Source organism: Phoenix dactylifera, chromosome 3 (assembly GCF_009389715.1).
Source record: "Phoenix dactylifera cultivar Barhee BC4 chromosome 3, palm_55x_up_171113_PBpolish2nd_filt_p, whole genome shotgun sequence".
NCBI classification, from domain to species: Eukaryota; Viridiplantae; Streptophyta; class Magnoliopsida; order Arecales; family Arecaceae; genus Phoenix; species Phoenix dactylifera.
Genome location: NC_052394.1, coordinates 18777829 through 18790961, shown reverse-complemented (window position 1 = coordinate 18790961; position 13133 = coordinate 18777829). Strand labels below are relative to the sequence as shown.

The window sequence follows — 13133 nt, the reverse complement described above, 5'->3', positions numbered from 1 at the left end:
TCTTGGCAAGAAGAATGGAGTCAAATCCACCATCTAATCATATAACCTTGCTAAAGGTGCAACAAAAGATCAATGAAACTGCTGCAGAAAAGAAGCTTCGGATTCCTCGGTGAATTAATTCACTTTTACCGCTGGAAAAGACTCCTGTGCATGGTCGCTCAATGATTGCGAGGTAACCTCTTCTATAGTCTTCAACGCTGGCTCCCAAGGATATTTCTTCAGCTCGGTAGCCTCAGGCACCCAAGCCTGGCCCAGATGCATTACTCCATCGTTTCCCTCCTTTCTTCTCTTCTGCGGCATCAACCCCTTGGACTCTCCCACCCGCCAGAACTTCTCGTAGGTCTCTTGGCATCTCTCGGAGCCCTCGGGCACCAAGAAGTAGAGCCGGTTGCTCTCGAGCTGAACGGAGCCCATCACGACTGTCCGGTCAGAGCAGCAACGTACCAACCTATGGCCTGCATGAGCTTCCATGACCACACGTGCATGGACTCCCTTCTTGAGCTTGAGAAGGCTCCCATCTGATCTCAGTACCAGTACACCCTCAGTTGAGGAATTGGAGCAAGGGCATGTCAAGGAGTTACCCATTTTGGGACTTGGCTTGGGATGTTCCAAAGCTAGAGAAGTTTCGTTACTTGGCTTTGCATATAAACTTGGAAGAGGGTATGCCTTTGGTGCAATCCACTAAGAACCGGACAATTTCATTGAAGTTTACAGATTTTGGCGTAAAACAAGAGGATACGGTTGTGTTTGGTCTTTGGAAATGGCTACTTTGGAGCGAGAACGAGGTTTTGGATTTCTGATGGACTGCAAAGAACTTTCGTCTGTCTTTCATAACGACATATATATATATATACACACACTTTTGTTGTTTGTCATCTTTATCCACAAGCAGACCAGGAGAAGCATACGGATAGCCATCCTTTTGAATCAGCCTCAGTCATCACACGTCCAATGCTCGTTCTATTTTTGCAAAACCAAAGTGCTAGAAGGACAAAAAAGATTTTAAGTAAAGCATACCATTCTAGTCACTCCGTGTGGTGTGGTGTGGTATATTCTCTGACATCGTGAAGTGTGCCATTTTCAAGCACAGATTCTCTACGGCGCATGGACTACATCATAGAGTACTGTGCAGCTCTCAATAGCTATCATCAGAAGATGAACAACCATCAAATAAATTAGTCCATGAGTGTATTTTGTGCCATACACGGTGCACATTGTTTGATGGCACGATATGCACTTGTGGACCTTCTTATTTGATTACCAATCCATATTTTGATGATATTTATCAGAGGTTGCACAGAACTCCCATGATGGGCTTAATGAAGTAAAGTTATTGGTGCAAGACACCTAAGTGACTTTTCCTTTTTTTTTTTTTTTTTTTGCTTAAAACGGGTGCTTCAAACAACACGTGTCCGAATGCACCCAAGAACATCAAAATACAAAATCTCGCGAAGTGCCGATGGCAACTCCCGCTCTCCTGCCCACAGGGCGTATCCTGAATGGTGTGCTGCATATGCAGCTACCCAGTCAGCCGCCCCGTTAGCCTCCCTGAATACATGCTTAGCCTCAAAGGCCACAGCATCCCTCACCTTAGCGATATCTTCGAGTTACCCTAAAATTGCTTTGGCTGAATACATGACCATCTACTTTCTTAAATGGAAGCGTCATCTAGATTATGCCGGCATGCACATTAAGTTGGACATCTGCCGTTGAACAATGTGTTGATGCAATTGCACCTGCACTGATGTGAATACCATCATCACGTGTAACTAAGCTGATGCATAGAAAAAGAAACGTATGTTCATGAATAGCACAGGCTCAACTTAAGATCCTGCAAGCAGGCTTGTTCTACTAAGGAAACTAGCTTAGCTTATGCAAAGCATATATAACCGACTCAATTGCCAATCTAAAGGCAGCCGTGGAAATAAGTTAGCCATTAGTAATTCAAAAGCCATCTTAACAGCTGGTTTAAACTAGCACTAAGCTTAGGTGTCATTTTAATAGCTGTAATTGGGGGTGCTAGCAGGCTGGATTTGGCCATAGTACTCATGTCTAAATCCAAAATATATTTACTAGATTCAAAATCCAAACCCAAAACCAATCTCTATACTCACACCAATATTATTGGATATTAGAAAAAGTAAGGTTTCACGTAGAAAACGAGTTATTTTGCTATACTTGAGGACCATATTTCAAAGTAGTTAATGCTATTATTTTATTATATAATATGCAATGATATAACTAGGTAACCAATTTATATATAGTTATTATAGTTTGTGTTAGGATTATTGTTAAACCTAATTTCATGAAAATATGATGAACTGATAAAATTAATGTATACTCGAACAGATCCACCATAGATGGAATTGGATTAAGTTTGGATTCAACTTCTAGACCTGATTTAAAGATCAATTGGATTTATGTTGTGCTTATCCTCGATCCAATCCGACCTACTTGCAGTCCTAGTAGCATCTAAAACTGATTTATGAAATGAAGATGTTTGACTAAGAGTGCTTCCTCCCACATGATCAAAGAGTCTATGTACGTATTTCCTTTGCATAAGGTTAATTGGTAGTCTCATATATCCATCCTTGGACTAGGAATAGCAAAAGAACAGACAATGACACAGGGCAACTTCGAGGATACTGCTCCCACCCATATTCCATGATTCTAATCACAGATCCATAAACCGCCCATCTAACAGCTTGGACTCTAAATTCAACTTGGAGTTATCAACACAATTAATGGATGTCATTCATGGCGGCTCTTTAGCTCAAAAAAGACCTTGATGGTCCAATTATCATACTCACTTTTTGTTTTTTTGTACAAACAAAATGAGACAAACTTCGAATCATAGCTCTCAGCAACATGAGGATAACTTATTAAGGCATGGTAGCCTACATCCCTACCTGTTAAAATTATTAGTTGGATCAAAACCACCAGCTTAGTGGTGGATTGGTCCGACACACACAAGCCATGAATAACGTGGTATAGAAATTATTCTTGCATGGAATACAATAGCGCATTTCTATAGTGATGCATCGGAATTCATACTTGATAAATGAGATTCATAAAAATTAACGATTGTGATTGATGGCGTGCATGATCGCATGGTGCATGCAGTGTAGAAAATATGTATATTTTTTTCTTATCCATGTTGCTCTATAGTTGGGCTGATCTATTGTTGAGCTGATGAACATGGTCCATCCAATAATCCCGTAGCGACAACGAAATAGTTTGGCCGATCCAGTCTTGCCCATACTTTCTAACAAGGGGCAGCCTGGACTGCGTTAATTAAGGGTTAGATTCCGTTACGGGTCTCAGACCCGAAACTAATTCCCGGCTGTTACAGGTGTGTCCGTTGGACCGGACTTTGAGATGATCACCTCCTTCCACGTGTCACCTCATACGGTCATTACCTCTCACTGGGTGGTGACCGGAACCACATCACAAATCATAGCACTTCTGACGGTACCGATTCGACCACGTCTTCATCAATCACGCAGGTAGCGGAAGGCGGACCGTCTGATCTACGGAACTAAGGTACACGATACCGCCAGTGCTGTTGCCTTTCTCCGGGGCTACGTTCCGTGGTATATAGGGAGAGAGGGAGGACCTTTTCTCGGGGAGGGAGAGAGAGAGTGGGGAAATTTTTATATAAATCCTGAGCCCTCCTTGGTATTATTTCTCGGGGCTTGGATCCTTTCCTTCGCTTCTGGGAAAAGGGCTGGAGATCCGTGGAGCTTCTCAGGTACTCAGAACTTCCCCTCTCTTCGCTGTATTTTTCCTCTTTCTTCGTTTAATTTTGGTGGAATTTTGGATCAGAGGATGCTGCATTCATTTAAATCTTTAGGTATTTTTTCGAATTTGCCACCGTGAGATCTCCTTTTGGATTTTTTTTTTTCAATACTTGTTTCTTAATTTTTGCATTTCAGACGCTCAAGGTTTTCATTTTGATCTTATTTTTTAGCTGTCTTGGAGTTTTTCAGGAAAATGACGATTTCTTCGCTTCGCTTTTGATTTTTTTTCCTCTGAGATTAGGATTCTTCGGTCAGTTTACGTGGAGCTATTAGATAACTTTTGGATATTTGGTGGGTTTTGACGCATTTGTTTTCCTTCGTTTAAGGTTACTGTTAGCTATCACTTTTTTTTTGTCAAATTTGGATACATGTTCATGCCATCGTGCGTCAGTTCAATTATTCTGTTCATTGGTGTTATCCCTGAGTTCGTAAGCTTGCAAAGCAAAGAGCAGATGATTCATTGAAGTTTATTGCTTTCTAAAGGGTCATGGAAGAGTTTGATTTGCTTGATGCCGTATTCTTTTGATCTTTTTCTATGAAAAGAAATATGCGATCAATCCCATGCACATTGATCTGTCAAATCATGATATTTGTCAACCTTGTAGCATTAATGAATTCTAATCCTACCTTCTATTCGCTTAAGAAACTGGATGGCGTGCAGAGGAGTCCACCAGATTTTACAAGTCTCTTAATTTGATTTTTAGTGGAAAGGATAATTGAAATAATAAGACTATAAGTGATGGAAGAAGCAGTACTTATTGGATTCAGCACTGGAATTATTATCTTATCTAAAATTTTATTGAAGGTTGTCACAAATTATGCATAAAACCACCAAATTGATTCTTGAAGTAAATTTAAATATGCTCAGAAATAGTTACCTAGTAAGTTAGATGAACTAAGAGTTCTTGGTCAGCCTTGTCACTTCTGAGTTCTAAGTTCTTTCCTTGTATTGACTTAAAACTCTCCTAACACATTACATGCTCAAGCTATTAGTTATCAACTTACAATCCTCCAAGGCCTATCCTAATACGACCTAGACCCTCATTAACAGTTACAGTATCAAGCTAGATCTCCTTTTTTGTCAGATGAAAGAACAACTGTTACTTGGGCTTTTAGTATGAGTCAAAGTAGACAAACTCAGCAGCCCTCATCTAGTAATCTTGTTTCTGTGCTTTAGACCATATTTTAAAGCCCGGGTAATAAAAGCATTTTTTTTGGGTCTCATAACAAGCCACCTGTACCTCTGGGTTGACATTTTAACTTTAACTGGACTTTTGATGTTTAGACTGTAGTTGTTGTTACAAGTTGAACCTGACTCTTATTGTAGATCAAACTCTAAGGGCTCGTTTGGTTTGCGGGAAGCATTTTTCCTCCTAAGAATATGTACGTGGAAAGCAGATTTTTGGGAAGAGGATGCCTGAAAAAGTACTTTTGGCATGTTTGGTTGACAATGAAAAAGTGATAGATTTTCAGAGTGCTTATGTTTGGTTGACCATCCACTTTTCTGAGAAAGTTATGTGTAATTCCTGTTATACCCTTAATAAAAATTAGGTCTTTAATGCCTCTTTAATGCTGAAGGGCTTTTTTAGAAAAAAATAAAAATGGAGTGATTTCCGGCTTATGGAAAAGTAACTTTTCCATGTTTTTCATAGGAAAGACTTTTCCATGAAACGTTGGAATCATATTCCCATGAAAATATAATTTTCTATTTCTCTCATTTGAAAACTCCAACCAAACAAGAGGCATCTCAATACTTTCCCGTTGACCACACTTTTCCTCCTTTTCCCGCAAACCAAACAAGCCCTAAGAGGCACAAGCATCATAGTTATTAGTAATTGCTGTGCTCTTTAGGTAATAGTGAAGTGACAATAAAAAGTTCTTTCTTTTTCTTTTTCCTTCCCTCCCTTCTGTTGGCTAAGTTGGTTTTGCGTGATTATTCCCTAGGTGCTGACTCCAAGCTCTGATATGTATATAGTAAGATGAATATTGTTGAATTATCTTTTATCGGCTTCACTTATTCTTGATCATCAGAAGTCCTTGAAAGAATCTATGATTGCTAATTGAATCTTATCATTGAAATAAATCCAAGATGAAGTCAATCAGTTCAATTATACCTTTTGAGCTAAAGCCAAGCAATAGTTATGAGTCAACTGAAGCCCAGTTTCGTAAGGGCAGCTTTCATTTTGAGTCAACCATGAACTGTTGGAACAGGCTATCAATGCAAAAAGACCACCATAAGTTGCATCCGCATATCTAGTCATTTGCCGAGATTGATCTTTAGCTAATGCACTAAGTGGAGGTTAGTTAATGGCGCTCCCATCACTGCACAATGCTAGTGTGCCTTGAGACTTTTCAACATATATTGACAAAGCCACCTACCATATTGTCATACAACCTCTTTCATAACCATGTTTATCTTTCGTTATTTGTATTAAGATAACACGGTACTCAGGAAAGTCATGTATGAAATTATTTCTGTCTTTGCAGGATCAAACAAATTTGAACGTAGTTGCAACTGCTATTTAGCATGATCATTAGCATATTTGTTTTGGGTTTCTAGAAAAGCTTTTTTCCTTAACTTATAATATAGTAGCTGGGTATTTTCTCCTTCAAAATTTCAAGTCACCCTCAAGACCATCTTGCTATGTGTTGATTAAGTGACTTTTCTATTTAAAATTAATTTATTAACTTTGTATTGTCTATATATCTATGTATCTACTATTGAATCTAAACTGCAGATTGCATCTTATTATAAATGATTTAATGCAAGGGCCATTACTGAATGTGGAGAAATGGTCTATAATTATATGTAAAATCTTCTAGATCTTGATGCTGCAGGAATTTTGTCTACCTTAGGCAGCCTCTGAGGAGTTCTAGATTGTATTTTTTTTCGATGGTCTTTGGCCGGGTCCATCACTGGTGAGAATCATTTCAGTCCTCATGAGCTCGACGGTCTCAACATCTCAAGAAGTACTCCCACCCATGAGGCTTGGCGCACTGGAATCACCACATTCCCAGCAATCACCTGTAGCATTTGTTCAACCTCAAGTGAATATTACTAATGATGATGAAACTGAGTTGTTGTCCGTGTCGTGGAATCAGGACTACGGGTGCTTTGCTGCTGGCACAAGCTCTGGTTTTAGGATCTATAATTGTGAGCCTTTCAAGGAAACCTTTAGAAGGGAATTGAAGAATGGGGGTTTTGGAATAGTTGAAATGCTGTTTCGGTGCAATATTCTAGCTCTTGTTGGTGGTGGAGCCAACTCACAGTACCCACCAAACAAAGTGATGATCTGGGATGATCATCAAAGTCGGTGCATTGGTGAATTTGCATTCAGATCTGATGTCAGGGCTGTAAAATTGAGGCGAGACCGCATTGTTGTGGTTCTTGAGCGCAAGATATATGTCTACAACTTTTTAGATCTAAAGCTGCTTCACCAGATTGAGACTTTATCAAATCCGAAGGGGCTTTGTTGCCTTTCACATCATTCAAATACCTCTGTTCTGGCTTGCCCTGGTCTTCACAGTGGGCAAGTTCGTATTGAACACTTTGGTCTGAAGGTGACTAAGTTTATCAGTGCACATGATTCTCATGTTGCTTGCTTGACCTTGACTATGGATGGGCTTCTTCTTGCAACAGCAAGTGTAAAGGGCACACTAATAAGGATATTTAACACGATGGATGGAACCCGCCTACAAGAGGTAGACTGCCATGTATTGGCTATGAATCGATCCTCTTTTTTCTTCTTTTTTCTCCTTTTTTTTTTTGATATCTCCTGATTAATTTATATAGAAATTGCTTTTTGAATCATTAGATTTGTTAAAATTCATGTATGATCGCATCATATAATTGATCAAAGCATGAGAAAGCCTTCAACTAGAGTCCTCTGCTTCTCCTTAAGAATCTCTCAGTGTCTTGTTAATGACTCTTTTATTGGAAAAGTCCAGGACTAGACTTATTTAAGTTGCAAGCTCACTTTAGCACCCTTAAATCATAGCTCAAATGAGTGCTTTACTTGTGAAAATATGGGCCAGACTAGGGAAGGTGTATGCTCAGGCTCAACCTGAGGCCCCAAGTAAATACTAGTTCAGTAACAGGCCTGTATATAATTTGGACAAGGCCTGATAAGCATAAGCCAACTATATATTTTATGTACATGATGGGCTTTACTCACAGTTTTGAAGTCAGAATTTACATTAAGTTTGGCTGCTGTCTTGAGCAAATATTTGTAATTGTTGGTTTTAATGGGGCAGTCAATATCTCAATGTATATATCTGTGACTATAAAGGACTTCAATGTTATATCTTCCTCTTCCTCTTGCTGCTTGCCATTAAACTAGAGATAGACTATGATATATAGCAAAAGTTGTTTCTTTTTCCTAACATCTTCCTACTTGAATTATTTGTTGCTATCATCATGCACTTTCTTTTAATTTATTTAACTCATATTTGGTGATGGTGTAGGTTCGGAGGGGAGCTGATAAAGCTGAAATATACAGCATTGCTCTCTCTCCCAATGTACAGTGGTTAGCAGTTTCTAGTGACAAAGGGACTGTTCATATATTCAGTCTTAGAGTTCGAGTAGTAGGAGAGGATGCATCGAACCATCAAACTTTTGGTCAAGGCCCAGGAATGGTCCATCAGAACTCTTCAAGTTCTCTTGATGCCCTCATATCTCCAAACACTGGTGCTAACCCTGGCTCGTCATTATCCTTTATGAAAGGTTAGAAGAGATAATATTGCTGTATGATATATTCATTTTCTTTTTTATCTACAAAACTGGCGGGGAAGAAAATGTAGAATTTCTTGAACCATACTCTGGTTTCTTACCATTTCTTTGAGATATTTTTCTGATGTTGTACAGCTAGGATGTTTTAAGAAAAGCTTGTTCAGTAAAAAATTTCCCCACAAAGATGCAATTCTTGTTCACATCAGTAAACTTGGTCTTGACTTCTTTTACATTAATGTATAGGAAAATGTGTATGCATTTATCCTTAATCCTTTCTTTTGTTATAGGAAAGCAGACCCTATTCTGATGATCTTCTTGTAAGATTAATGTGCTCAACCTGACCCATTGTCTTAGCGGTATTCACCGGAAATGGCGGTGCCTGTAAAAATATCTCAAATATCATATTTCAAACCCAGTATGATAAAGTACCTTCAACTGTTTATTGCTTCAGTAGTGTAGAGATATTTCTAAGTTGGCCCGATTCCAACTTCCAAATCTGCATCTTTCATAAGTCAGGTATACTTTTTTCTTGTCAACCAATTAGCGATTACTGTTCAGTTGACCCATTTCTATATTTTCTAATCTGTGATTTCAGAAGAAGACAAACTGTTTCACAAAAACAAAAAAGAAAAAAAAAAAACTTGATTCATGAGCTGCACAGAATTGATTTTCTTTCTAATAGGATATTTGAAATGTGACAGCCAGTTTTAGCTATTTGTCAGTATCTCTATTTGATGTTGCTCATTATTACTGTATAAGCATGCAGTCTTTCTGTGAGAAAGGATAGTTATCTCATGAGTACTGAAAATTTTCAGGGGTATTGCCAAAGTATTTTAGTTCTGAGTGGTCATTTGCACAATTTCACCTACCAGAAGCCACACGCTATATTGCTGCATTTGGAGCTCATAACACTGTTGTAATTGTTGGCATGGATGGCAGGTGCAGATCTTTTTCCCTTTATTTTCGTTTTAGCTTAGCAAATTATTTCTTATGTCAATATAAGCACCTTTTAAGTTCTATGAGGCCATTTGAACTATTAGATTTTATGAATCCTCTTGGGTCCTTGACACATTTCCTCTTAAAAAAGAAAAGAAAAAGAACTCTTAGATTTATCATTTCAAAAAAATAACTTTCATCAAATAAGTTACATGTATTGTTATCTCTGTAAGACCAAAATTATGGTGCTAACAATAACCAAAAATCCAAATCTTCTGTGAGTGATCCATATTCTAAATTTTGCAACATCTCTTCTGGTATTTCATTGAAGCTTTACTTTCTCTCAGTACATAGAAATCTATATTCAAGGAATTTCTCACAAAGTTATCCATGTGATCTGGTTACCCTCTCTAGGATCTGGTTTCTTCAGGTTATGGTATATAGTTTAAGTCGAAATTTCTTAACAAATATCGTCGACTCCTGATCGTAGTTATGAATCAACATTACTTGTGTCACAGCCACCCACTCCTGTTCCAAAGAGAAAGTCAACCAGCATGATCTTAAAGCCAAAACCAACTGATACACAGAAAGTTTATCTTAGTTTTAGCTTACTGGATGTGGGAGATTTGGTATGCTTGCCTCACCTTATTGACAAGAAGCATGGGAAGAGAAGTGGAATTACATCCCTGTACAAACTAATGCAAACTAAAGGGATTCATTCTGTTTCTCAATCATTGCTAAACTGCTATACAGATAATGTTGGAACGAAAACAAACCATGTGGGTTGCCAATGATGCAAGTGGGTAAAGTCTCTTGTGTTGATACAAGAGACAAAACTTTGATCCTTAACTCTGGTATTTTGGTTTGGTTTCGACAAGTCCCAGTTCAACCAAAAAAAGGGGGCAAACAACCATATATCAAATGAAGCACTAGTCATTGGGTTTTATTCTAAATAAAGCATCAAGAGTCAACAAAAATGCATATAATTTAATCAGAACTTCAGGAAACTTATGAAAGTTATGTTAGGTGATATAGGTGTTTTTCATGTCTATGTGCAGATGCTATATGACCTGTAGTTAGTTTCCATCTATCTTAAATTTTTTTTTAAGCTGAGATTTTCCCTTGCTTTAGGTTAATAAACCTGAATGTACAAGATGTGTTTGCCAGAAGCCGTGCAGAGGGTGCCAATAACCTTTTTTATGACAATGAATCTGCTGGTTGATTTTGATAGCTAGCTGATACCTGGCATAGGCCCTCTTCTCTGTTGCTGGAACATCTTTTGCCCTTAGCAGAATTCCATAAAGTAAAATAGTACCTAATAACCCTTTTTATGACATTGAATCTGCTGGTTGATTTTGATAGCTAGCTGACAGCTGGCATAGGCCCTCTTCTCTGTTGCTGGAACATCTTTTGCCCTTAGCAGAATTCCATAAAGTAAAATAGTACCTACAACACATTTTTGCTCTTGGCAAAAGATGATCTTGTTGATTCCATTGAATGAATCTTCATGCCAGAGGGTCAAAAGTTTTTGGAAATGCTCCTATGTGCACGAAATTATTAGGATGTAATATGGTTAATAAGGAAAATAGAGGTGAGTTGTAGTTAATCAGGTGGCTTTAGGCGCATGTGATGAGCATGCAATACAGGGTTACCCAAGCCATGTCTGAAATGTGATCTTGGTGTAGTCCAAGAAGTTTAGGTGGAGGATAGTTTGGATATAATAATGGCAATCATTTTTAAGAGCCAATGCTTTTTTCCCCTAGAATGAGCTGTCTGTATATTTCTTTGTTCCCTGCGCCTAACTGCATAAATGAGGTATTACTGTCAATTGGGGGCTCCTATCTCAAAGTGTTATATTCAGAACTAAATAAGACACGCATTATGAATCTGTTGCTTATCAGAGTTTTTGGTTGGGGTGGTGGGGAGGTGGATTTTATGGATGGTTGTGATATCTTGTGGAGGTCTTTAGTTAGTGCACCATAATATAAAGTGGTTTGATCAATTACGACAAATTGGACAATTATAAAGTGTTGGGCCGAAGTGATGATGCAATTCATTTCTTTATTTTTAATTTTTTACTTTTCATTTTGATTATGTCTATATCTAACTATACTTTCTGTATTGGTGCACTCCCATTATATCTTTATGAACATTTGAGAGACATAAAGAAGACATTTACCTCCATCAGAAAAAAAGGTACTCACCTTTGGAGCCCCTTCTCATGGTGTAGGATCATGTGCGATGTCTGGCAGTTGGCTTAGCCCCACGATGAAAGAGAGTTTGCATTAGATAAAGGGCTATAGAATATGGTTAGCAGATGATAGCCTGTTACTTTTGCGCTACTTCTATTAGTACTCAATGATAGAGGGTCATGCAAGCCTTTCAACTACTACGATTAGGTGGAACAACAGAAGTTCTTCCGTTGTAGGGAACTGATGCCACAGATGGGACCAAGAAGAACTTGATGCACCAGGAACTCATAGTATTAAATGTTGGATATGCATAGAGTGAATATATAGAGTGGGCGCACTATGATATACACAAACTAGGAAGCATTGCTGCAGTGGGGGAAAGTATACGGCTAACAAAAGCAGATGTGAACTTGCATAAATTTTAATGCAGACATGACTGATAAGCCATTCCCCAACAGCTGAGGTTATTTTTGTTGTTCTTGCATGCAGTAGACTACAATTTAATTGACTTTGTATTCTTATGTTTTAGAATTTCTGATGTTTTTTGATTTGCATGACAACATTTTGCTAGGGGGTGCCGAGTTTGCCCCGAGTCCAATGGAAAGCCATTGCCTCGGTGATTTTGTTCTTTAACCCAATAAATATCTTAATATAAACGACAAATGACTCCAAATGGAAAGCCATTACCTACTGTATTTTAAATGGTCTTTGTATCTTTTCGTCCTACTTCAGTATATCTTATAATTTTTTGTTGTTTCTTTTCCAGCTTCTACAGGTGCAGCTTTGATCTTGTGAATGGAGGAGAGATGGTGCAGCAAGAATACAACCGGTTTCTGAAGGCTGGCAAACACTGACCAATACCCATTGCCTCATGAAAATTGTAGAGCAAACTCAGCCCAATTCACTGAATGTAATTATGAGATGAAATTTGTCTATATGCCCATCTGTAGATATGTGTTGCAGTTTACTTGGAAGTTTTACTTTAGCAACTGAAGTATGAAGAGCCCATCAATTGATTATATTCTAGGTCCATCTATTCATGTTCTAAATAATTCAGATGATAAGGTACCATCCTACGTCGTATGATGCGCTGTAGTTACGCCGAGATTTTGATCCAAATTGGAGTGACTATGATAATGTGGTACAGCCTGTGTGGGTAGGTTTTCAGAATTCTTCAAGCAAGTTGCGAGTTAGCTTTCACCTTGAAGTAGACAAGACTTGCAGCGAATAGTGGCTGTTCAAATGGACGCTTGTACTTGAAAAGGGCCTAAGTGGCCAACTCCAACTGCACTACTTTATGGTAATAAGGTGGCTGTCGCTAAGACTCCTGGATCCGGACCTTATTTGGGACCTACATGTGCCCAATCCAGACCCAGGGGCATGTGGGATGAGAACAGGTTCAAAGATGGTAGACCCTTCAAATCTTTTTTTTTTTGGTTAGAACCCATTAAATCTTTTCGGGCATATGTTGTTTTC

General features: G+C 38.4%; 1 protein-coding gene across 3 annotated transcripts; it reads left to right on the top strand.

Moving 5' to 3' along the window:
- The first annotated feature begins 3615 nt into the window (after positions 1–3615).
- On the top strand, positions 3616–12689 carry LOC103716696 (autophagy-related protein 18c). Of its 3 annotated transcripts, XR_005511173.1 has the most exons (6): positions 3616–3751; positions 6639–7502; positions 8265–8523; positions 8817–9045; positions 9345–9468; positions 12424–12689. XR_005511173.1 is itself a non-coding variant. In XM_008804797.3 (5 exons), the coding sequence occupies exons 2-5, from the start codon at positions 6741–6743 to the stop codon at positions 12509–12511; spliced, it is 1233 nt and encodes a 410-aa protein (XP_008803019.1). In that variant the 5' UTR covers positions 3616–3751; positions 6639–6740; the 3' UTR covers positions 12512–12689. The 3 variants fall into 3 exon arrangements, 2 of the variants coding, with proteins under 2 accessions (XP_008803019.1, XP_038980811.1); XM_008804797.3 differs by lacking the exon at positions 8817–9045; XM_039124883.1 differs by lacking the exon at positions 8817–9045 and having other exon boundaries at positions 3623–3751; positions 6624–7502.
- The last annotated feature ends 444 nt before the right edge of the window (positions 12690–13133 follow it).